The sequence below is a fragment of the Aythya ferina genome, assembly GCF_964211825.1.
Source record: "Aythya ferina genome assembly, chromosome: 1".
Taxonomy (NCBI): Eukaryota; Metazoa; Chordata; class Aves; order Anseriformes; family Anatidae; genus Aythya; species Aythya ferina.
Window position 1 is genome coordinate 28,052,602 of NC_140296.1, and position 23,969 is coordinate 28,076,570.

The 23,969-nt window shown below is 45.1% G+C and overlaps 2 protein-coding genes and 2 long non-coding RNA genes across 6 annotated transcripts in view; 2 read left to right on the plus strand and 2 right to left on the minus strand.

Moving 5' to 3' along the window:
* Window positions 1-5,704, minus strand: part of WDFY2 (WD repeat and FYVE domain containing 2) — a 56,047-nt gene extending 50,343 nt beyond the window's left edge. The window contains exon 1 of the mRNA XM_084506178.1: window positions 5,408-5,704. Within this exon, the coding sequence (XP_084362304.1) occupies window positions 5,408-5,544 (137 nt within the window). The 5' untranslated portion in view covers window positions 5,545-5,704. The remainder of the gene's footprint in view (window positions 1-5,407) is intronic.
* A 113-nt stretch (window positions 5,705-5,817) lies between these two features.
* Window positions 5,818-13,058, plus strand: LOC311429929. The gene is made up of 3 exons (XR_014688477.1): window positions 5,818-6,370; window positions 8,489-9,541; window positions 10,835-13,058. It is a non-coding gene; the product is annotated as an uncharacterized lncRNA (long non-coding RNA).
* Window positions 13,050-23,954, minus strand: LOC311429928. 2 transcript variants are annotated; one of them, XR_014688475.1, is made up of 4 exons: window positions 23,842-23,954; window positions 17,287-17,327; window positions 15,168-15,371; window positions 13,050-13,753 (listed from the first exon to the last, which is right to left on the minus strand). It is a non-coding gene; the product is annotated as an uncharacterized lncRNA (long non-coding RNA). The 2 variants fall into 2 exon arrangements; XR_014688476.1 differs by lacking the exon at window positions 23,842-23,954 and adding an exon at window positions 22,201-22,312 and having other exon boundaries at window positions 15,509-17,327.
* The window catches only part of INTS6 (integrator complex subunit 6), a 42,648-nt gene continuing 42,069 nt past the window's right edge, over window positions 23,391-23,969 (plus strand). For both annotated transcript variants that reach the window (XM_084506176.1, XM_084506177.1), the window contains exon 1: window positions 23,391-23,895. In XM_084506176.1, coding sequence (XP_084362302.1) covers window positions 23,785-23,895 — 111 coding nt within the window. In that variant the 5' untranslated portion in view covers window positions 23,391-23,784. The remainder of the gene's footprint in view (window positions 23,896-23,969) is intronic.

Below are 23,969 nucleotides of genomic sequence, written 5' to 3' on the forward strand. Positions count from 1 at the left end.
GCTTGTCCGATATGAAACACACATTACACTTCTTCTACAAAGGATAATCTTTAAATCAGAAAGGGGATTAAAAACCACCGCATCTCCGGCTCTAAATGCTCAAGTGCCTGATCTCCCGTTGTATTTGGATGCCCAACCACAGCGCAGACGCTGGGTTTGCAGGAGTTGTGGTCCAAGCCATGCTTTCACATCACATTTTTGCAGCTGCCACCTTGCAGTTAAGGCATGAACTTCACACAGCTGCAGGAGCTGCAGCAATTTGTGCACTGACCTACATGAGCTTGCAGTAGCCGGAGAGCTCACGTCAGAAAAACAAGAGGGAATCCTTGTGCTTTAAATATTTAAATGATGCCCAGTGGAGAGCATCATAAGGCAAGGTACATACAAGCTTTGCCAGCCTCCAACAAGTTATGTGCCAGTGGCACAAAGTGCATCGCAAGGTCGCTCAGGAACCTACAAGTTCCTAGGCAGGGTTCCTCATCCCCAGCAAGTGCTCAGCGAAACATTTTATGTCCTAGTCCCCGGGTTTTGGCATCTCCACGGGATACATGTTAGTCAACGCAGGAACAGACGCTCTTCAACATCTGGAACCAGTTCGGATTCCGTGAGCTTTTGGGCCTCCTGTCTTCTCTTACGCGCCCTGCCAACATCCACTGGAGCAGCCAGCACTAACCTCCGCCCCGAGCTTTAGTCCAAACGCAGCCGTCCAGTTGCAACGCGTCCAATTAGCTGACAAAAAAAACAGTCTGAGCAAACAAGTTCGCATCTGCAACAACAGGCCTCAAACTTTGACACCATTTTTGCAGGGTTCCTCCATTTCCTCTCAACAATCTTATTTGCGCCTGATGATTTTAATCAGAATTTAAAGAACAAGTCCTTTTGCACCTGTGAAGAACGTCCAAACCTGCGTGCTGCTGTTCGCACTGCACTAACCTGGGTGTGAAACCGACGGGCTTGGACTGAGAGACACACAAACAGCCCCCAGCAGAATCCCTCCTCACACCACCTGCACTTCTGCCGCGAGCCAACAGCCACACGCCAGGCAGAGCTGCTGTCGGGGGCATAACCCTGCGCTGAGCTGAGCACGATAAACCCATTCTGCAACCACTGCTCTGCAAAGCAATCGCTCTGCGTCGCTCCAGCGCAGAAGGGAAATTCGGAGAGCTTACCAGGAGCCTGCAGTTCCTTAATTCCTGCCTGGATGCAGGACAGCGTGATGAATCCCACCTCACCTGGGCACAAACTATAACTCCGGGCTGTCGTTCACCTTTGCTACCCCTACAAACCATGCTGGTTAGCTTGTCCAGAACAGCTTAAGCGTGCATCTGCGTTTCGAAACCACAAACTGTAAAACAAACCTAGCAGGACAAGTTCTGTACCGTTTTCTCCACGTGAGACAAAGCCACTAATATGAACGCACATGACAAACAGCCTGGGCTCACTGCCACTTGTGCCTGTACAGTGATCCCTACAAAGAAGCCAAGACATCCCAGCACAGAAGGAACTTCAGATGATAAAGGGTAGAGCAGACGGCAAAGGTTTCTCTTCCCTTATTTAAAAATACAGAACTATTTGCTGTGGCATAAATTTTCCTCCTGGATTTTGTCTCCTTCTAGGAGACAAGAGTGCCTGGGTTTTGTTTTTTTAAAAAGAATCCTGAAGAATTTTGACAACTTTCAGTTGCAGGCTACGAAGGTTTTTGAATACTTGAATACTTTAAGGGAAACAATTCTCAACTGCAACACTGACATTTTAAAGGTCTGTCGCATGGAAGCCAGCACAAAAGTCCCACCTAAATGAGGGCACAGACCAGAGTTATCAATTATCAGGGAAGTTGTCTGCACCAGCAGATATCTAAGATTTCCTCTCCTACAATATAGCAAGCGGTACCACAAAAAAAAAAAAGAAGGCAAACGCAGGATTACCACCACGACACCCAGCCACCTCCTGCCAGTTCATGGTGACACCAGCTCAGCACATCAGGCACCCACCTGAAACAGCACTCACATCACTGGTGAAATGAGATACTTCCCACTCGTGGGAAATACAGAAGTGTGCCAACACCAAAGGGACTTGTTCGTGCTGAAAGCTGGGTGAGTCAGTACACTGCTCCCACCGTATCGCCACGCTCAGGTGAGATTAGCGATACTAAATCTTCTCCGGAGCGCTGCGTGGATGTGCCTGAACTTGACACGCCGGTGACCTACTTTTCAGAAGTGCCCAACACCCACATCTCCCTCTGAAGTCAACAAAAGACGAGGCCACTCAGCAATTTTGAAATGGTGGTGCATGCTTTTTACATAGGAAGCCAACAATAGCCTAGGGCCAGCTGTGCACATTAGGAAAACCCCATTTTAGCTCCCCGTGTAGAACCCAGTGTGTTCAGTGCTCTGGATCCCTCAAGACTCTACACATTTGATGTACGTGCCTGCTAATTGCACCCCTTCGCTGCCAAGGAAAAGAGCATGCATGAAAGCTAATAATCCCTTTCTTACAGCCCTACTGCATCAGGCACATACATTCTTGGACAACAGATGCCGCCACTCCTTTAACCTTCACCTGCCTAGACAGGTGCATCCCTTTCCCTTAGAAGGAAAACACAAAATAAAATTACATCTTGTCCTTCCCAATGTACGCCTGCTGTCCTGCAAAGAGATACTGGCTCGATCTACTTTGCTCTAACAAGGAATCAGCTAAAACAATTAAGATTAGGAGACGATGCACGCTGTTCAACTACTGTGATTCTGAGTAGGGTTCAGAAGAGAAAGTATGTAGAGGATATGCACACTGAAAACAAACTCTAACCCTGCAGGTTATGTATAATTTAGATAGTCTTAATTAAATACGTAAACCCTCCTGAGGTTCCTTCTTTCCCCACCTATGCCCTTCTTTATGAGGAACAACCATACTCTGGTTTATTACTTAGTTTTCTTTTTTTTTATTATTACTAAGTTTTCATTTTATTCCTGAAAATGTGTGTGTGTGTGTGTGTGTGTGTGTGTGTGTGTGTGTGCTATAAGCACAAACAATTCAGGGCTACATAATGCGTGGCTATGTCTACAAGCTATAGCTGGAACCACTTCCGCAGTCTTTTAAAACCAGATAAAACCACTGGTGTCACACGAAATACAGACTGGAGGCCAAGCTCCTGCTTTGAAGGATTTACAGCTATAGGGCCATACCACGCAGTAAAGAAAACTGCAAAGCGATGCCTACGTGTTGTGTTAAAATTTGTTGTGTTAAAAGACTACCAGCAACTTCAGCTTCGATACGCTCAGCTATTAGCTAGCGAGCCAACAGGGAATTGCCTTCTCTTTCCAGATGAGCTCCCCAGTCCAAAGCACAAGCTGGGAACAGCAAGTCCTTCCAGCTGAAGTCCTCTGCTAAAGTTTCAGAGCATCTCTCTCATATGACCGACATATCCCAGGCTGGTAAACTCAGCCAAAACTTCCCTTATTTCCCCAAGTAAAGAGACAGATAACATCTCCATAACCACCCTTTGCAGTTTCCAGGAATCTCTAAAAGCCCTCCACATTCCAAGGCCATTAAACAACAACCTCAACACTAACACCAGGAGGCAGGTCCAAACAGGAAGGATCTGCAAAAGCCTGATCATAAGGCACAGGTACTGAGAGGCTGGTAAACTTTTCACCAACCCCAAGTATCGGGAAGCCTTCAATATTGAATTCCAAACTGCTAGGCCTTCCAAATAAGTTTTGGCCCCTGAATCCTCTAATCACAATAGAAACGCAGATGGAAAATGCAAGGAAAAGGCATCAATTAACATCTTCATGCCTTAAGAAATAAAAGGCAAGATCACAGCTTATAGCACCTCACATACACCACAAACTGGCCCATGAGCAAGGAGGTTACCTCATAAGTGCCTTTATACAGAGAATGACCTCTGAGCCTCCAGACTTAACACAGCACTTGTTTCCTTTGAACTATCCCGTATCACCTTTAGACACCTAGCAGCAGATTTCTTTCTCCAGCTGCAGCAGCAAGCAGGACGGACATAAATTAGGATCCTATGTTAAGGGTTAGTGCTGGGATAGGACAGAGAGGGTGATGCTATTGAACTAGCAAGTTGTTGAGTGAGAAACGTCTGAGCTCTGCTTCACCGCTGTTTTGTTGAACCTAACATCTCAGTTATGAGTGAAGCAAACACACGTCACCAATCCCTTTCTCTACCAAGAAGTATTGACTTGCAGCACCCACCTACTCTCAGCAATTCATACCTGCTAAAATAGCAGAAGCTAGTCACTAATTGTTTTGTGCTGTGGGGGGGAGAGACAGAGGTTGAGAGAGACCCATATGAGAGCACATTAATATCAGGAATACTTTCTTACTGATAAAAAGAATTAGCTGAGTAAGTGCTATTCAGTTTCACAACAGACAACTAAAAAACACAAATAAAATAAAATCATGGCCATGTAGCACTTTAAAACTCTGTTTAAAGTCTCTTCTACAGTGTACTTGTTTGAAGCAGCTCTTTTCTTCTCGCTATGAGGCACGACAGCTCACTTGGAGACCATGGCTTAGATGAACTTAAATCATCTTGGATTTACACGGTTCACATGCCTGACAACTAGCTGGAAACTAACGCACAGTGAGGACAATGACAGGATGAAAGAAATAATCACAGTTTTCGGGATAGCTGAGAGAGAAATAAAAGCAGACACTGAACAGGATAACGGGTATCCAAGAGAAACAGTCCCCCCCAAAAACCCTTGAGAACCGCGACATATTCACGCATTGGCCAGTGTTTGCCCTTTGAGCAGACAGCTGGGGACCCGGGTTACGTGCACCTGAGCTGTAAATTAATTCTGTTTAAAATAATGATGGATGGATAGTGCAGGAAAACTGGGCTTTAAAGGAAGGCACCTTCAAAACCCGGTGTGAAACTTCAGCAGGAAGGCTGCATGACGCTCGGGCTCTTGCAGGGCAGCACCAGCCACGCGTCCACCCCACGCCGCGCAGCTGACGGGCCCGAAAACATCCTGCTCCTTGGCAGCTCCACAGCACGGGACCGAACTCCCAGATCTTATCACCACGATTTTTAAAGGGCATTTTTAAACAACCACCGAGAAACACTTGGGAGAGGGGGGAGAGGGGAAGGAGCACTGCCTCGGCCAGCAGCGCCGCAAACCTGCGGGCAAGGTCAGGAAGGGTCCCTGCGGCACCCCCAGCACCCTCACCACAGGACCTGGACCACCACCAGCAGGACCAGGACCACCAGGACCACCACCATCACCAGGACCTGGACCACCACCATCACCAGGACCACCACCAGCAGGACCAGGACCATCAGCACCAGGACCAGCAGGGTGGCACCACCACCACCACCGCCCTCCTACACCCCCGGCTGCTCCGGGGGAGCCAGCGCCCGGCTGCCCCTTCCCGCTACCTGTCCTCGGAGACGCTGATGACCCCGTCCTCCTTGGGCACGATCGCTGCCATGTTCACCACCTCCTGCGAGCCCTCCACCTTGTTGAGCAGGAGGGGCTTGCGGGTCAGCGCCTTGGGCTGCGGCTCCGCCGCCATGGGCACCGCCGCTGCGGCGAGGGGAGGCTGCGGCGAGGGGAGGCGGCCGCACCGAGGAGGAGGAGGAGGAGGAGAAGGAGGGACTCGGTGCACGGTGCCGGGCTCTGTCGCTCATCCCCCGGGCTCCCCGGGAAGCAGGAACCGAGGAGGAGGCGGCACCGCCCCCGAGCCGAGCCGGGCCGCCCCCCTGGGCCGGGCCGGGCGCTGCGGGGGGCTGAGGGGGGAAATGGCGGCCGGAGGCGTCACCATCTCGCAGCGCCCACAGGGGTGTCCCGGCGGCCGGGCTGCCCGGGCGCTGCGGGGAGGGTTAACCTGCTCGGAGGAGCCGGGCTGCTAAAGGGAGGCCTTAAGCAGGTCGTGGTGGTTAAAAAACGGGTGCAGATGGCTGCTTTGCCGAGAGGGGGTGCGGGTCCGGGTGCCGGAGAGCAGCCCCCCCCTGCCCCGTCACCACACGGTGGCCGGCTGGTTGTGAAGCTCCTCGCTCCAAGGCTTGTCTGTATTTAGGTTACAAACTCTCTCCTGGTGAATTTTTAAGGGAAATGCAACTGTTTTTCAGTGAGGTTCTGCTTTTTGCTCACTTTTCCTGTTGGATTAATGGAAGTCTGAAAAGGGCAGGTCATGTGCCCAAAGCTCTGTGCTAAAGTCAGCAAAACAAAAACAAACTAACACGCTTTCTCTTGAAGTGCGTGCCAAAGACAATCTTTCATAATCTGTCTGGAGAACTCTGGAAAACAACTGTAGGTATCTGAACAGTTGTCCTACATCGCAGAAGTGATTTGCAGCCTGGAAAGCGTTACTTCAAGTGTAACTTCAAACTTAACCCATGGTAAGATGAAGAGCAGCAGTTCTCCGAAAATAAATAAATAAATAACAGGGCTCCTTCCCATCAGCAGAGAAATTGAGGAGGCTTATGAGTTTAGCAGATAGGGCTATATTTGTTGTGCAATTTGTGACTCACTTGTGGAAGTGAAAACTAAACTCCAGATAGTGCTTAGTAAACCGGCCATATTATGCTAAACAAACAGGGTCTGGAGGTCGGCAGGACCACAGCAAGGCATTTAAGCTCTACTTGACTGAACTATTTGAAGTTCACAAGTGTACTGTGGAGGGAAGTGTCTGGTCAGCAACAGATAATGGCTTGTAGGAAATGCATCTGCAATCTCAAGCTGTTTCCCAGGGGATGTATGATCACATTAGATAACATCCCATTCTCGCAGTTCTTAGAAGGGAATTGCTACTAGAGAACCAAAGATGGAAACCAGCCCTTTTACAGCTACAGATGACCCTGCAATCCTCGGCTAGACCTACAGCTAGAAAACCTTGCATTGCTACGCAATGTATGAAATATTCTTTGAAGACATTGATACACTTGACAGTTTTCAGAATGGATGTATACCTTAAAATGTCTTGGAAAACTAAAGTCTGAAGAAATCTGGCAAGGGCTGCCGTCTTTGTAGTTTGTTTGCATTCAGGATTTGGCACTGTGCACTATTCATAGATAAACATGGTCTGAAAGTATGCTGGAGGCAACATACTGTAGGCTCTAGGGAGATGTAGAATACTTTTTGCCAAACAGACCTTCAAGAAAATGCGTAAGGGGGAAATGAGTATCTTAATAAGGTATGGGTTACGGGACCAGGAGTAGTCCTATGCATCCCTCAAATTACCTGTTTTTTTGTTGTTTTTTTTTTTTTTTTTTTTTTCAGCAATTGCATATTGAGACATTGTTTCCCTTGCCTCTCCTTTATCTTTAAACATTCTCGGACACAACACTACTCCTTCAAGATTTAATACACAGCCCTTCTGGAGGAAAACACTAAAAACAGTCCTAGATGGACATTTTATTTAACTGTCCTGTTTCTAAAAAGGTGCACAAGAAACTCCAATTGGTGGCTATGACATGGTTCAGGTGCACCCGTTGAGTGCAGGTTTCACAGGCAGCAACAGCCTGGATGCCAGGGGCGTGCACTTGGATCAAAATCAAATAATGACACTCTGAAATTAAATCTATGCTTTATATAAAGGTCTAATCTTTGGTAATGATTTACCTGTTTTAAAAAAAAGCCTACAACACAAGAGATGCTCCAGTGGGCTTACAGTCAGTCAAGATAAAAATCATAAGGGCTTATTTTAAAGCTTATCTTTAATGGTGACTTCCTCAGCAAGACCAGGAAGGTACTTAAATAATAGAAAACGAAATCCTGAGCTCTGGTACATCACTTTACCAGGTGTCCAAATCTGGGGTCAGTGCTCTCATCTCCCTTATAAGGTAGAGAAATATGCTTGGGAAATTATTGCACACAAATAATGGTCTTGCTGTGACTGAGAGAAAAAGAACATTGCTTGAAAAGCTGGGGAAAGGAAAGAAAGCAGAGAAAAAATAGGATTTTAGAGTAAGGCAGAAACCTGGAGCTTACTCCTGCTTTGTACCCGACAGGCTAAAAGAATGTGGTCATAATGGTGGAGAAGGCATTGAAATTACCAACAAGATCTGAATGTTTTCCCAGATCTACCATTCTCACACAAAATCCAATCAAAAATGATTCACTTTTGAGAAACAATTTTCCTATAACCACGTAAACTAATGGACAAAAAGACTTCAAGCTAGAATAGCTGTAGTCATCAATTTTAATGACTACCTGCAGAAACAAAATTAGGGTAGTTTAGAAAAGTGTTTCCCCATATAATGGGAAAAAAAAATCAAGAAAATAAATCTTACCAATACTTATTAGCAGATATATATTTTTTTTCATTTGCTATCATAGCTTTATGGGAAAATTGCATGGGTTGAAAATATTTCTAGGATGACTCCTTGTAACTGAACTAGAAGCCAAGCAAAGCAAGCATATTCAGTTCTTTTTCAACTTTCATAAAAATGATAGGATTAAAAATTATGGTGTTTTTTTTTTGTTTTGTTTTGTTTTGTTTTGCTTTGTTTTTTCAGGTACTGCTGTGGTATGCTTGGAATATTTGAACTGTCTTCTAAGAACACATCTGCCAGTAGCATGGGCTGAAAAAAAACAAACTGGAAAAGGCAGCTTTATATCAAATGAATATTGCCTCATCTTTGTTTCTTAGCGTCCCTTCTCCTACTCTGCATTTTTGGCATGCCACAAGGTAAATGAAGCACTCAGCCGGCTTTTTTTCTTGGTATGGGTTGACTTTCACTCCTTTGATTCGGATGGAGTGGATTGAGCCTGCCTGCCTGCTAGCAATAAGTCTGGCCCACGTCTTCACGGACTGGGTGAGGACAGAACAGCTCTGGGAAAGGGTGCTGCTCTGAACCACTGTGTTCACGCACAGTGGAGCCAATTCCATGCCCTCGTACCACACCGGAGTCTTGGTTACTTTCTCTGGTTTCTCATCTGCAGTCTTGTGAGCTGGAGCAAATTCAATTCCCGATCTTTGGCACTTTGCTTTAAAAGTTGCTCTCTGGCTCCATCTTCTGTTTTATCTTGTTTGCTGACTTTTGGTTTTGTTTTCTCATTTCGGTATATCGGAGTGAGATTTTCCTGAGTTTTAGGAACTAAATTTCTTTTAAAAAGTAGGCAATCACTTCTCGCGTGACAGTTGCAGCAACTTGGAGAGGATCTGGACATGCAGGTGAGCAGGGGGCCCAGGGAGGAGGGACCTGGACCTCTCCCAGCTCTGCTGTCAGCCCTATTTTTAGATACTTGTATCTTCAAGGTTGTTGCTTCTTGTTAGAACAAGAGGAGTAATCCCAAGCCCCAAAAGCACTGTCTTGGCATAAAGGTAACTGTTCTGCAAAATGATGATCGTGACATGATCTGGCAGCATCGTGACATCTCGCAAACCTTTCAGCTAAAACTGGCAAGCACTGGGGCCACCCAGTAGGAGTGGGACAATTCAATAAATATGTTGGCATCTTTGCAGGTACTAACAAAAACTGTCCTCTTTTCTAAAGTGCACAACAATAATTGGAGTAATATTTATATCCCCAAGAACAAGCCTTTCATAAAGGAAAAGCTATTTTATGGTGAGTAAAATTTAAGAACTATTTAACTTGTGCCCCTTTGAGCCATTTCGTAAACTGATTGGAGTTGCTCTCCCTCTGCAAGAGGGGGACCAGTGTGGGAGAGAAATTGCACGTTGCCGGAGTCGGTGCTTGGATTCAGAAGTGCTCCATTGACAGTGAGCCAGATTTCAGCTTCTGAGGCCTCTTCCTCAATTACCCATGCAAAACCAAAAGGCCTGTACACACAAAGGATAACCACATAAAAAAGGTAAAAACACTTGGCAACAAATAGAGCCACCTCTCAATAGCCATCGAATGTAGCAGCGGTTTACCCTCTCTCGTGCTTTTCTTCTCTGCTTGTTGGTAAATTAAATGTTTTCCCACTTTGCACTATATGGGATTTACTATTTCTTCAAAACTCCATGAGCTATGCAACTGCAAAGCGTTGTGCTTAAAACACTCTCCTTTGCAGTTCCCTTGTTTTGCCAGCAGTGATAGCCGTCATGAGATAGTTACTAAAAAATATTTTTAATTTCAGATGCTACATCATTCTTAGAAGCATGTGGGAAACAAATATAGATCCATTCTTTATATAGAAAGGCAAACTTCACAGAGTACCAAAGCGTTCTGTGGAAAATACACTTGTCCATCTTGCTTAAAAATACAAAACCTTGTAAAAATACACCCTTATTTTGCTCCAGGTATTTATCATTCACACAACGAATAACACTGCCCATCACATTTCTGATAATAAATCCTACATGCTCATTATGACAGTTTTCTTCTGTATTTCATCAGTTTTGCTTCATGTTGGCATTCAGAAAATGAGGACCTTTAGTTCTTGTTTCATGTTGGCATTCAGAAAATGGGGACCTATCAAAAACTGATCCAAAATTCAATCTGCTATATGTCGAAGTTCTGGAAAAAAAAAAAAAATAGCTTTAAACTATGGGCAAGGCACTGTGCATGGCACTCTGTAGAACCTTACTGAGAAGTACACTAATTTCTAGCTGCTGTGCAAGTGCTGTTGGCTTTGTAACTGACTGTGAACATGTGAGAACAAAAAAGTGATGCTGTGTCAGTGTGTGGGCTGCAAATGAGAACTCCTGGCTCATGCATTTTGCCCCATAAGCAGTTCTGGCATTGTATGCAGTCTTATTGCTGTTTCCTTTGTCCTCACTGATCCAGCTATAGTATTACTCACATTTTGGGCTTCCAACTTGCTGTCAAAAATCTCTCTAATTTTATTCACTGTCTTTTTAGTAGAACTCTCTGATCATTAATTCTAAGATCATTATTCTTGTACTTTTCTAGGCTTCAGGACTTCAGAACTTGCTTTTCTAAATCTTCCTTCACTCTGTGATGTTGAAGAATCATGGAGAAGCACCAATAAATACATTTTCTATTTGGAAAATAGATTAAATTATGTAACTTACTTAAAAGGTAAATAAATTTCTTTTACATAATACACTAACTATATGAAAGCTTTGAAGCTTTTTTTTTTTTTTTTTTCCTGATGTGTACAATTAAGAGTGTGTCTAGGGAATATCAAAGAAAATTTCTTACAACTTGTGTCTTTTAATTATTTTCTTCAAGTTTCTTACCTCTATGGGCAGTCATGTGGCCCAACAGTGGATGACAAGATAATGAGCATATAGAAGTCTGGTTTGAGAAAACCAACTTTTTTGTTTGTTTTTGATTGCTAATATTGAAAGTTAGAAGTAGAATGGTGGAATATTTTACAAAGCCAAAACAAAACAAAACAAAAAACCCACCAACCGACCAACCAAAAACAAACAACCACAAAACAAACAGAAAAACCCGCAAGGAACTCTGGTACAAAAAGGTCCCAACAGTGCTATTGTGTTTTTGAGAGGAAGTTTTATGAAGCTGAGCAGTTTTCTTGAAGTGGAACCACTTTGTAGATTACCTCTTACTGCAATCCCATGGAAAGCTTCAAATTGTACAAAACCAGCATCTGAGTCTTAAAAAAAATAGGTAGACCTCCTCTAAAGCTGACAAATTTTTTCAACTCAAACCTGTAACAAAAGATTTATTTAAAAGCTTGTGGTTTCTGAACCACAGTGGGTAAAGTCATCCTTTAAGTGGAAGAGGATTCCTGCAAAAAAGTCCTGAGAGGCAGCTTATGACTCAGTATGATAGGGCTGTTTGTGGAGTTAAAAAAACATCCCAGATCATCTAATCAAACTCGTTCATGTGTTGTTCTGTGCAAATGTTATGAGTCACCTCCACGCTAGCAGGTAAGCCGGCATTTCTGGCCCTTGCTGGAGCAAGGAGTTTCTCAGTCTGTGAGCATGTCCGTACATCGCAGCGATGCTGGATTCAGATGGCACTATTGCAGATGGCGTTGTGGAGCATTTGGTTCTGATTACCTCACGGCCATTTCCAATCAGCATCTTTTTTATTCTAGATAGATTACAGCCGGAATATCTGATTGCCTTGGACATCTTGCACAGTAGTAGGCCCATATGTCTGTAGTCAGAATCTATGGAGTGCACTTTGATTTTGAAATGATAACCATATCTAACTCAAATTTAGCTGCTTTGGGGAGATGTCCTTTGGAGAAGAGTGGGTGTGGAAGCACTGGCCCGTTCCAGGGCAGACACCTAATGAGAAAATCTGTGAAAGTGAGAGCAATGCTTTTTATTTTTTAAAAAGCAAATGCTCTAGAGACAAGAGGCCACACGCTTGGAGGGGAAAACCAATTATTTGATCATGTCCTCATCTGTAACTTGGTGACTTCCTTGTGCAAAAATACCATCTGACAATTACCTCAATGAAGATTGAGTGGAATTACCTCCATGAAGACTGAGGAACTGGTGAATCTGCATCTCATACCCCTGAAAGTGGATAAGGAAAGTCCAAGTGGAGGGGGAAAAAAAAAAAAAAAAAGTTCATTTGGGACAAACTAAAAAAAAAGTCTGACACTTTCAGTTTAGCTTTTGATGTTCAAGATAACTGGCACCAGAATAGCCTCCATATTACATATTATACACAAAAATTTTCACACACAGAGGTTCTAAATCAGATATCAGTGTCAACAAGAAGATGCTCAAAAGATTGCATGTGAGGGCAAGTGATGCTCTGAGGTCAAAGGAACTCATCTGCTGTGTTAGTTAGGTCAGCTCTCAGTAATAGGAGGGAACAAGGCAATAGTTATTTTTTTACTGAACCATGGCAAGAAACAGTGTAAAAATTGGCCATGCTAGTGCTCCTGAAGTGTTCAAATGCAAAGACCTTGGATAAGGGACAGACAGTAATTACGAGCATGTAAAGACCCTCAAGTTGTAATGAGGCAGTCTTGGAAACAGGTTTCTTCATTTGAAAAGCCCCATGCATATATATGGATGTATGCACATACCTAAACACATTGAAATGAAGAAACCTTTCCCAGAGGCCAGAGAGCCTGAGGCCATAACTGCAGCAGTAAGTTTTGCTCCAGAATGGGTCTGGTTCTATTGGTTCATAAACCAGACCTCTTTTTTTTTTTTTTTTTTTTTTTTTTTTTTTTTTTTTTTTTTTTCCCAAACCTTGCTTTTTTGGTTTTGTGCCAGCACAGCCCGGTTAACATCACAAAACTAAATTTTCATCTTCCCATCTTCCCCCAAGACAGTGTGGTGATGTAAAACTGCCTGTGGGGAATGGTGCCTAGTCCATCATAGAATTATAGGAAGGCTTGGGTTGGGAGGGACTTCAAAGATCACCTATTTCCAGCCCCCCATGTCTTTTTCCATGCCATATCCGGATACCTTTTGAGAAAATGCCCAAAGTCACGTGCCAGAACTGCCAGGTGACGTGCCCACAGTTCAGTTTTAAGAGCTCTGCATAGCACTGCCTGAGCATTGGCCTCTTCAGTTTACAGCGTAGATCCAGGTGATGAATCTCTCCATGGTTTTGGTCCCTCTCAACCCAGCAGTTTGGCCACAGCGACCCATCCACCACAGGAACAGGTACCAGCAAGGCATCTAGCGAACTTTTTTGCACTCCTAGGCAGCTGCTCAGGAGCCTGAGTGCTCCAGGAGCGCTCGTGTGTGGGCAGTCTTGAGTTAGCTCCTTCTCAGTGGCACACAGCAAAGCACAGGCCGTCCTCTGAAGCACTTTGCTGTACGGATTCACGTTTTAGGAACTCCAGCATCTGGCTTGCAGAATCCCTCTGTAGAGATGTCTGAGCAGGCCTTTATCAGTCAGCAGCCAATTCCTCTGTTCCCTCCCCTGGGAGACGAATGCCAGGTGTTAGGGACTCTCTGACCTCCTCCTTGGTACAGCCCTGCCTGACACTTTTCTTCTCCCTAGTGCCGGCAATTGAAGAGAGCATAAAAGCAGATGACAAGCCAGGACAACTTTCCTGTGCAGGGCTAGCTCCTGATACGAATGGCGAGGAGGACGGAGGGGGTGGTTGTACAGCGGCAGTGCAATATTACAGTGTGCACACATCACTACCTGGGGCTAATGATCTGGCACCAGCGCCTCAAAATCCTCTTGTAACACATTTGCCAGACACATAAAGGTGACAGTCAAAGATTTTCCTGACGTGGACTTTTCTAGGCATTTACCCCTTCCCCAGCTGGAGGGCTGACAGTGTCAGTTCTGGCTTGTCGTTATAGCAGTGCTTTTTCTTTGAGTTATATTTTGTTTCTTTTCATATTATTTTATTTTATTATTATTATTATTTTTTTAATTCATGTCCTTTTTTGAATGGAAAAAACCTAAGTATGCATGTTTATATATGTACACATATATGAACATAAAAATTCAAAAGAGAACAAGGAAGAAATACCCCTTCTGACCAGGCATAATGATTCTGAAGGGGAAATTATACGCTTTTTGTGCTTTTTTTTTTTTTTTTTATTTTTTAACTAAGAGGTGACATGCTGCCCTAGTGCTGACTTGTAGCAGAAGAGATTAAAAATTCTTGGGCCATCAATAGCAAGAAATCACAGGGCTGTATTTACAGAGGCCGTTAACTGTCCAGACATCTGTTGGGTAACAAATTCTGCTAAACATAGATCATGAAATGATTCTTGAATTATGCAGAGGGCAATTTCACAATCCAGAAAACAGAGAATTCAAGTGGAGAAAAAGCCATGCAAGACCCTCTTACTGCCAGTCGGGGAGGAATTCACGATGATGTCAGGATTACAGGAAAGTTTGGTGCTAGTGACAGTGGTCTGCTGGATTGCTACCAGTGTGATAAGGAACAGCTTTAGATGATGGTCACAGTTACAGCTCCGTTCTCAACAAAGTAACTGACATTATGGCAAAATTGGTCATGGTAATTAAAGGAACACTGTGATAAAGCTAGCTGGACAAAAGTAAAATTTGCAAATGTCTTCGTGAACACTGCTGTTAAACACGTTAGCACACGGGTAATAGATTTCAATACAAAAAAAAAGGACTTAGGGAATGACAAGCACATGCAGCAATGGAAAAAAAAAATGCACTCTGGTGGAATTTGGAGCATTCCAAGTGATATATAATTAAAGCACAACAGATCTTAACTCCCCTTGAGAAAGGCATAGCGCCCCTTTCCCTGTAACTTAACTGCAGCAGCTGCTTGGGAGAAGATCACAAGTGAGCCCAGTTCTGCTGCACTGTACTGTAATTGGGTTAAAGGGCTGTCACTTACCTCTGAAATGAGAGCTCAAGTGATATCTGTCAACCTTTGGAAGCTTTTGCTGGATCAGGAGTTACTTATTAGCTGCTGCTGAAGTCAAGCACAGAGCACAACCAATCATCAAAAACACAGAGAGTGAAGACTTGTCAGGGCAAATTAGTAGTTTTGGCTTTTTTTCCCTCAGCCAGCTGAGGAGAGGCATGCTGAATATCTAAGCTGAAACACCGAGAAAAAAATCCTGTAACTTTTTTCTGAAGGAAAAGGTAAGATAGAGAGGATGTGAGATGGAAGACATGAAGAAAAAAAATGATCAAGGAAAATCAAAGAAAATCAAATAAATAAAATCACAATACCTTGAAAATAGGTGCAATGGATATAACAGTTAAAAGCCTGGATTTGCCTCCATTGCTTTATTAACCTCCATCTTCCTTCAAGACCACAGTTGTATCGATCAGTGCGAGCTGTGCATTCACAACCCACATAACCCAGTCAGACATGAATGACTGTAACAGAATCGAGGCCCTCACAAAAGAGAAACAGCAGCAAATAGAAATATCTCAGGGGAGGGAAGGCACAGAAGAATCTCAGAGGAAACGTTAATTCATCACACAACCAGTGTACACAATATGCTTTGCCAAAACTGGCCAACTGTACGCTTACGGGATGGGCTTTCTTGGGCTTTTTGTTTTGGAACCGTGCTTGGAAAATAACCATAAAGTGTATATTGGCTTTCAAATGGCTTACCAACAGGAAAATATTAGAGCTGATCCTGAAACGGTCAAGGCTTTCCGATTGCAACATCGTGAAATTCAAAGCCATCTCCAACAACAAAAGAACCATTGCTGACCAAACAGCGCTGCTGGATGCAGGCTGTTATTATGAAGAAGGGTTACGCTTGCAATTCAGGGTTCATTATAAGCTGGTCTCAACTCTGTTCTAAAATTTTCCTCATGAGAAACGCGTTTGTGATTTCAACTTGGTAAGAATTATCCTTTTGCACTTTTCAAAGCAACACTTTAAGTGTCTTTCCTTCCCATTCGAAATATTTCTACAAGTCACTTCTTTTTCTGCAAGTCAGTGCAAAGCAGATTTGCCCGCCGTGGCATCCATTTGACTTCCTTGTGCAAGGCTCTCCACCTTTTAAACAAGTAGGTCTTATATCAGGGCTTCAATGTGCATGTAAAAACAGAAATAAAACCCCTCTCCTTTCATTTCACCTGTACCTTCTGAATAACATGCTCAGCACATGGTCCCAAATGTCTAGCCAAAGGTGCTAGAAGTCAGAGAACGCAGATGGACAGGTTTCTTCCTTGGATGAGAAGCTTTTTATATTTTTATCAGGTTTGTTTTACTGTAGAAGACCTACGTCTGTGCTTTAGAGAGGGCTTTTGTTCAGGTTTCCAATTATCTGCTTGTTGAGATTTGATACGTTTTCATTAATTGCTAAATGGCAAAAGTCAGACCGCGAGGTATATGTTCCTTTTGACACCAGTCATGCCAGCTGCCTTGCGGAGGGAGAGCAACCAAGTGCGTCTTTCTTTTACAGCGTTGTGATTTGGGGCAAAAGATGGCAAGGCATAATAATCACATTTAGAGTAAAGGCTGGATAATAAACTTCTACAGCATGGCAGTATTTTAGGGAAAGAGTTCCCAGCTCTCAAATACCACATGCAGGTGTGCTACCTCAGTGGGAAACATTTTAGGGATGAATGAATAACTCTGCCCTCTTGTTTACTAAGACGATACCCATTACATTGGCTGTTAAAAATAAATAATAATAATAAAAAAAAAATACATGTTTTGCTTCTCTGGGAAGTGCTTGTAGAATATCTTTTAGCTGTAACCACTTTATGCTCCTAGCTGCCTGTAGCTGGGATTGGTGTCCCTTAACCACTCGATTAGTTAGATAAATTCTGCACGCCTGTGTCTGGGATCCATGGTAATAGAGTTACGTTGCTATGCTATGAAATGTGCAGGAGGGTCCAACCCTTCAGAAAGGATATGATTTCCGGGGCTACTGAAACTTTGCAGTGAAGGCAAGAAAGAATGCTTAAAGGCACAAACAAAAGAAATCTCTGGAACGGTGACAAGTGGGATCAGGCAGATCGGCGGGTACGGGCAGGGCACTGACCTCCCAGGGAAAGTTTTCCTCCTGGAAGGTTTAACAGCTCTCTGAAAAAAAAAATAAATTGTTTAAAAATGGTGTTGTGGGGGAAGATTATCCTAGTTCTGTTCCTGACATCCTGAGGAGAGCCTACATGGCAACACCGTGTGTTGCATGTATTTGTGCGAAGGAAGGGCTGAATTAACCCGTTAGGATACCCAGAGGAGCTTTCAGCCCAGGCTGCAAAAACGAGACGAGAAAAACCAAACACAACCAGGATGGGCTGCTACAAGCAATCTCAGCCTACCCGACTGATGTAACTATTATCTCTGGCCACACCGATGACAGGATTCTTACTTCCCTGGCATAATAAGCAAAGGTCTGCTCAGACCTGTTGTTTTAGTGAGTGCAGAAGCCTCCTCCTGTTTTCATGGCCTGGGGAGAGGAGGGAAGATGAGAAGTCTGTACCTGTATATCCCTGGGCACTCTGGTCTTAGCAGGAATCAAGTGGGCTGCTGCTGCCTGCTGCTGCTGGCATCTCAGGGATGGAAAATAAGTTTAAGAAGAAAGGAGGGGGGAAAAAAAAGGTAAAAATACCTTAGCTTTTATATGCTAGGGAGTGTTTTCTGTTCTCTTTGGGTCTTGACACTGCCAGCTGAAATACCCAAGGGGCAGAATAAATTTAAAGGCTCAGAGCTGAGACAGGTTTTTGTTCTTGACCAGGATCCTACCTTAAGTGAAAGGAGCAATGTAAAGCATCAGGAAGGATATATGAAGACAGTAAATCTATTTGAATTCTCACATGCGCTACCTTATTAAAACTGTAATTTTGCCATGTTTGTTTGAAGCAGTTATCTCCACGTTAAATTTCATATTCCCTCCCAGTACCAGGTAGAAAAGGTCCTGCTCTCTTAAACACTGTTAAATACATATGAAGACAACACGCTGCCTAGAAGACCTCTCAATCTAAGGCCAGTAATACCAAAGGAAAAGCATGTATCAAATATACAGTTTAATTTGATTTTTATCTTTCTCTTCTACTCAGGTGCCTTCCAACCTCTTAATCATTAACTGACTGACTTCTACTGTCACAGCACAGATGGTCCTCAAAGAGATTAGTTTTTCCTCTGAAAATAATCTTACCGTGCACTTCTACCATAACGTACTTTCCAAGAGCTTAAGTACTTCACAAATATTCATGAACTTCATCTCTCAGTGCCCACATTCAGCCGGGACATTTAGAAAACAAACTACTTCAGACTACTCTAATCCCGCTTTCCTTGCAAGCCCGCATTAGCTATGCTGCCCCTGGATGGCACACCGCTGTTCACTCTGCTTCCAACTACCGAGCCAGAAAACAGCAAGGGATTTGGATGGCTGAAGCGGTGGTGGAGAATACAAAAATCCCTGGGAAGCTTCAAAGGCTGTCCTCTGGGTTTCCCGATCTCCAGGCAATGAAAACGAAGCTGTCTTTGAAGATGGGCCAACAGAAGCCAGAAAGCAACTGCTTTTAGGGGTCATCGTTCCGCAAAGCGGTGTAGGTTCGCCGTGTTCTGGTGCTGGGAAAGCCAAAGTACAGACTTCTAAAAGGTGCTAGACGGTTTCAAAGGCAGACAGCTGCCTCTGCAAATTTTAGAAGAAAAAATGGGCAAAGTCCTAGAATACACACAAAAAATTGAGATCCAGTTTTCTCAATGCCACTTTTCTGAAAAATTTTGAGGGTTACATTTTATGTGATCCCAGTCTTCTCAGTAATTACTCATCTAGGAGGAGTTCTATACATGTATCCAAGCTACCTGAATTACAGGTAACAATTTCAGGGAGAGGAAAAAAAAAAAAAAAGCAGGGTCAAAAATCACTGAAGAGAAACTCACGAAAAACAACCCCAAACCACAATTTAAGCTCTCATTTATTCAAGTCCAAAACAAGTGGAAAATAATATTTTATTTATGGAGAAAGCAAATAACTTGAATGCACAGAACTTGGCTGAAGGAAGGCTAAAAGGAGTAGGATACAAGTACTAAAAAATAATAAGTAATACTCAGAATGATATATACATAGTGATGAACAGTAGAATAAAATTAACCAATGGAAAATTTAAGACTCTTAAGCATGGAAATAAAACATGTTTAATGATAATAATCTACAAGACTATGGAATTGCATTCTCATGGGGGCTCTGAAAAATTTACCTGTGTCACTAGAACCTGGGCTGACCAAGATCTTTGTATCTTTGTGAAACAATTCCGTCTGAAGGAGAAAGCCAATTAAAAAAAAAAAAATAATCAAAGCTGAACTGCCTGTTCTAGTTCAAGCCTGTGGTTCAGGACAGACAAAATAAGCCTAACACAATCTGATAATATAACAATAATTTCATGGCTATCGACTGGGAGAAGCTGTTGTTTATCTTCAAGACAAAATAAATAAATAAATAATAACACTAAATGACACCAAAGTTGTTTTTTAAAATGATGTTTTTTCAGGCATCTTTTTATCCTCTTATTTTGCTTTATTGAGTTAGAATTAAATTTTAAGTAAAATTTGCATTTTTAATACTGTCTTATTTGTCCTCAAATGGACAATGCCCACTCTGAAGATCAGAAAATGGGTGTTCATAGATACAGATTTGTGTTCAAGCTCCCTCATGGATGAAAAATAACAAACAAAAATTATGTATGAAATAATCCTTCGCAGGATATATGCAGGAATCCTTTGTAATTATCCTTTGCATTATCAATACAGCAGAGGTATTCCTTCAGACAGAACCATGCTGAAATAATTCATCTAGATTTAGGAGAAAAGACAGAACTGCCTCATTTAGCCTGTACAAGGGGTATAATTTTGCCCACCATGTAAAAGGGCTGAATCCAAAAACGCATCTGTTTTCAGTGATAGTCTCAAGCTCTCTCCCTGCTCAGCTGCATCAGCTCTCCCAGTAATGAGCATAAGCACTAATATCACTGGGTTTTGTTCCTTCATAGCAAATCCCTTGTACAGATTTATAAATGTGGCTCTGATGGCAGCACTAGCCATTATGACTCTCGCATTAAGAGGCTGATACAGACTTAGGCTTGGGTTGATTATCTTTCTTTGAAAGAATCTTTCTCAATATTAATCAAATTGGCCAGCTCCCAGCAGAAAAGTACTAATGCCTACCACAGACAACACAAAACCAGCCTTGATTCTGCCCTATAGGGGATCTAATATGGATCTAATATAACATGCACAGGAGCAGGGAGAACTGAATGTTCCAAATGGCTTCAAAGATAATAGCAAAAAGAGAGTATGTACAGAATTCATAAAGTGTTTTTGCTTGTATAAATCCCAATGGAGCTGCATATAAGTTTTGTCGGTGGGATTCCTTTATCAGTGACGATCCCTGGACTGAGGGGACTAGGAGCAGGAGAGGCCCAGCTGCTTCGGTCCCACCTTCCCCCTCACGTTGGTGGGAAAAACACGGTGTGCCTACTGCATCCACTTTTCAAGGTGACTCCAGAATTCAAGCTGGTTTATGACCGAGTCTACCACGAAGAGTTAATGCCTTCCTCCCTCTCTTCCCGCCCCCCCTACTGGCAACAAACAGAAAAATTAAAAATTCCAAATGACCTTCCAGGATTTACGTGAAGTCTCCATGCATGTCCCAGGCTGCCTTTCACAACATTTTCCTAGTAAGGCGAGTGCTCTAAAATGCCTTTTTTTTTTTTTTTTTTTTTTTTTCCCTTCACTTTGGAGAAGGCTACTTTCCAGAAGTTTCCGAGTTTTAGAATGCTCTCCAAGAGGATGGAGGCTTGACACATAAAAGAGGTGCTCTTTTATTAGGCCAGTCAATGAAACATCAATGATATTACACATAGGAGAGAAGATGGCATGTCTGAGGAACGTGCCTGTCTAAGAGATTTAAAAGGAAGCCAATTAAGAGGCCAACAGCATACACTCACTCAACACTACTCCCCAAAGGAGCTACAAATCCCAAGGCATGACTTGTTAAAGTAGCACCACGGCCTTTACTTAACAACTCGAATCCCACCACCTTAGGGAGATAATTACTAGTCTAGCAGTAGGCAACCTTGCTGACCTCCTCAGGAACCGCACACCTGACAGGGTGCCAGAAGATGCGTGCAACTTTCTGTGGAGAGCCGAGGGGACAAAAGGCATCCCAAAACACAGATATAGACAGCAAGAGACTATGTTGTACCAAGGCTCTCCAACAGACCAAATATTTTATTGTACAATGGGGGCTGGCATGCAGCTGGATTCCAGGGCAATCCAGCAACATGGCCTCAGCAGCACCTGCTGGTTTGCTTCCTCTAGCAGCAGGGGCTCAGATTAAGCAGTAGACCCTGGACCAGCACAGCCTTGCTGTCAGTCACAAGACACAGCCCCACCACCAGAGCTCTGAAATTGAATGGCTGGAAAGATGCAAGTGGCTTCAGACTCACACCAGCTCGGCTGGGCTTATCACTGCCCGCAGGATCCACGCTGAGTACTCACAGCAGAGGACGTTGCTTCTGAAGAAATACAGTTGTCATAATTTGCCTGTACCCACTCCAAAAATCAAGTTTCATTCCCAACTCCCAAAGTCCTACAGGACTCCGAGGGGTGACCTGGGATAAAAGGAAGCACCCCTGGGGTTGCTCCAGCGCCTCAGAATGGATGGCACAGGCTGCAGATGCCAATGGGCAAGCCAAAATATCAAAATACCATGCTCACAGGCCTAAGAATGCCTAAAAACTGCAATGGAAATACAATTCCACCCCTCTCTCTCCAGCCTTCCTAGAAACTAAATGCTAATCTTTCATTAGTCTTAAAGAAAAGAAAAAAAAAAAAAAGCCAGAAACAGCTCTTGCCTAACAAGACAGAAACGTTGCCTGGAAGAACAAAATGAATCAAACCAGGCCACTGCCAATTTTATCTTGAGAGAGGGAGCACAGTGGCTTCGTACCTTCGAGAGCAGCGGCTGTGGGAGCACATCAGCCGGATCGGGAGAAAAACATCAGGCAGAGAGGATGCGGAGCAACCCCCTGAACAGATTATGCTAAAAAATGGCTCTGGAGTTAGCGCTCGAAGGCTAGCGGAGCAGAAACGGCAGAGACTCAATTGTTGGGGGAAAACAAGCAAACAAAAACCGAGGACAGATCTTCATCGCTAATTGGCTGGAAACGCTCCACGATTGTATGATTTATAGGAAGTAAACTCAAAAGAGTGCCTGAGCACGGATCAAAGGCACATTAACGTTCATCTCCGCCTGCACGTAGGGGAAAAGGTCACAGCGAGGGCCGGCCAATTTTTTTACATTTTTATTTATTTATTTATTTATTTTTACACAGAAGATCAGACTGAGTCTGTCGGAATTCCCTGCCACACGCCGAACCCCGCTGGACACGTCGGGCTGCCAGAGGCTGAACTTTTCCCTGATAAACGAGCCCCCTTTCAGCCAGGCCGGCGGATTTCAGCCCGACTTTGGGTTTTCCCCCTCGGCCTCCTGTCCCGAGGGGTAATTTGGGGATCGGAGCGCCTCAGGGGGCCTCTCCTCCCCCCCGGCAAAGCCGGCATCAAGACGGGGGAAGCGCTGCCTCAGGGGGCGCCTCGCAGCCCCTCAGCGGGAGCACGGCTCCCCCCCTCAGCCTCCTTTCCCTCAGCCTCAAGGAGATCGTCTCCCCTCACCCCGCGGCTCCCCCGCCCGTTCCCGGCGGGGCCGAGCCGCCTCCCTCCCCTCAGCCCCGCCGCAGCCCCCCCGCCGCCATTTTCTGACGAGCGGCACCCCCCGCCCCGCGCTCCCCCCACCCCCCCCCCCCGCCATTTTCTGCCGAGCGGCGCCCCCCTGCCCGCACCCGGCGCGCCCCCCCCCACACACACACTGCGCATGCGCGGCGCCGCCGCTCGGGCCCGCTCCCCCCCGTATCCCCTTCGCCCCGCCCCCTATTTGAATATGCTAACGAGGCACCGCCCGGCGGCCCAATGGCGGGGCGGGGAGGCCGTCACGTGGGGGCGTGTCCGCGTGCCCTGGGGGCGTGGCCAGCCCAGCCCAGGCGGCTTTAAAAGCCGGCGGCGAGCGCGGCAGCTCCTCAGTCAGAGGCGGAGGGGGGCGGGCGGCGGCGGGGCTGCGGCTGCTCCGCCCGAAACTTCGGAAAGGGGGGGGGGCGGCAGCAACAGGGGGAGGGGAGGAGAGGAGGAGGAAGGAGAAGGAGAAGCAGGAGGAGGTGGTGGTGGTGGTGGTCGGGGCGGCGGCGGGGGGGAAGGTCAGCAGCGGCGCAGCCCTCCCCGCCGCTCCCTCATGAGCCAGCCCGTGCTGGGCTGAGCAGGCCCCGCACACAAAGGAGGGCAGGGCAGGCAGCGCTGCCCCCCACCACCTTCCCTTCCCCTCGCCCTGAGGGCAGGGGCGGCGGGGAGGCGCCCTTCCCCGTGCACAGCACTCACGGCCACTCATTCCCCCCTCCTCTTCCTCCTCTTCCTCCCCCTTTGGTCCTCCCCCCCCCCCCCCAGCCCCGGTCCATGTAGCCGCCCCGGCCGCCGGCCCCTCCGCACTATGCCCATCTTACTCTTCCTGATAGACACGTCCGCCTCCATGAACCAGCGCACCCACCTGGGCACCACCTATCTGGACATAGCCAAAGGCGCTGTAGAGACTTTCATGAAGGTACCGGCTGCAAGGAGGCGAGGAGAGAGAGAAAGAGAGAGAGAGGAGGGGAGAGAAACGAATTTGGGATGGGG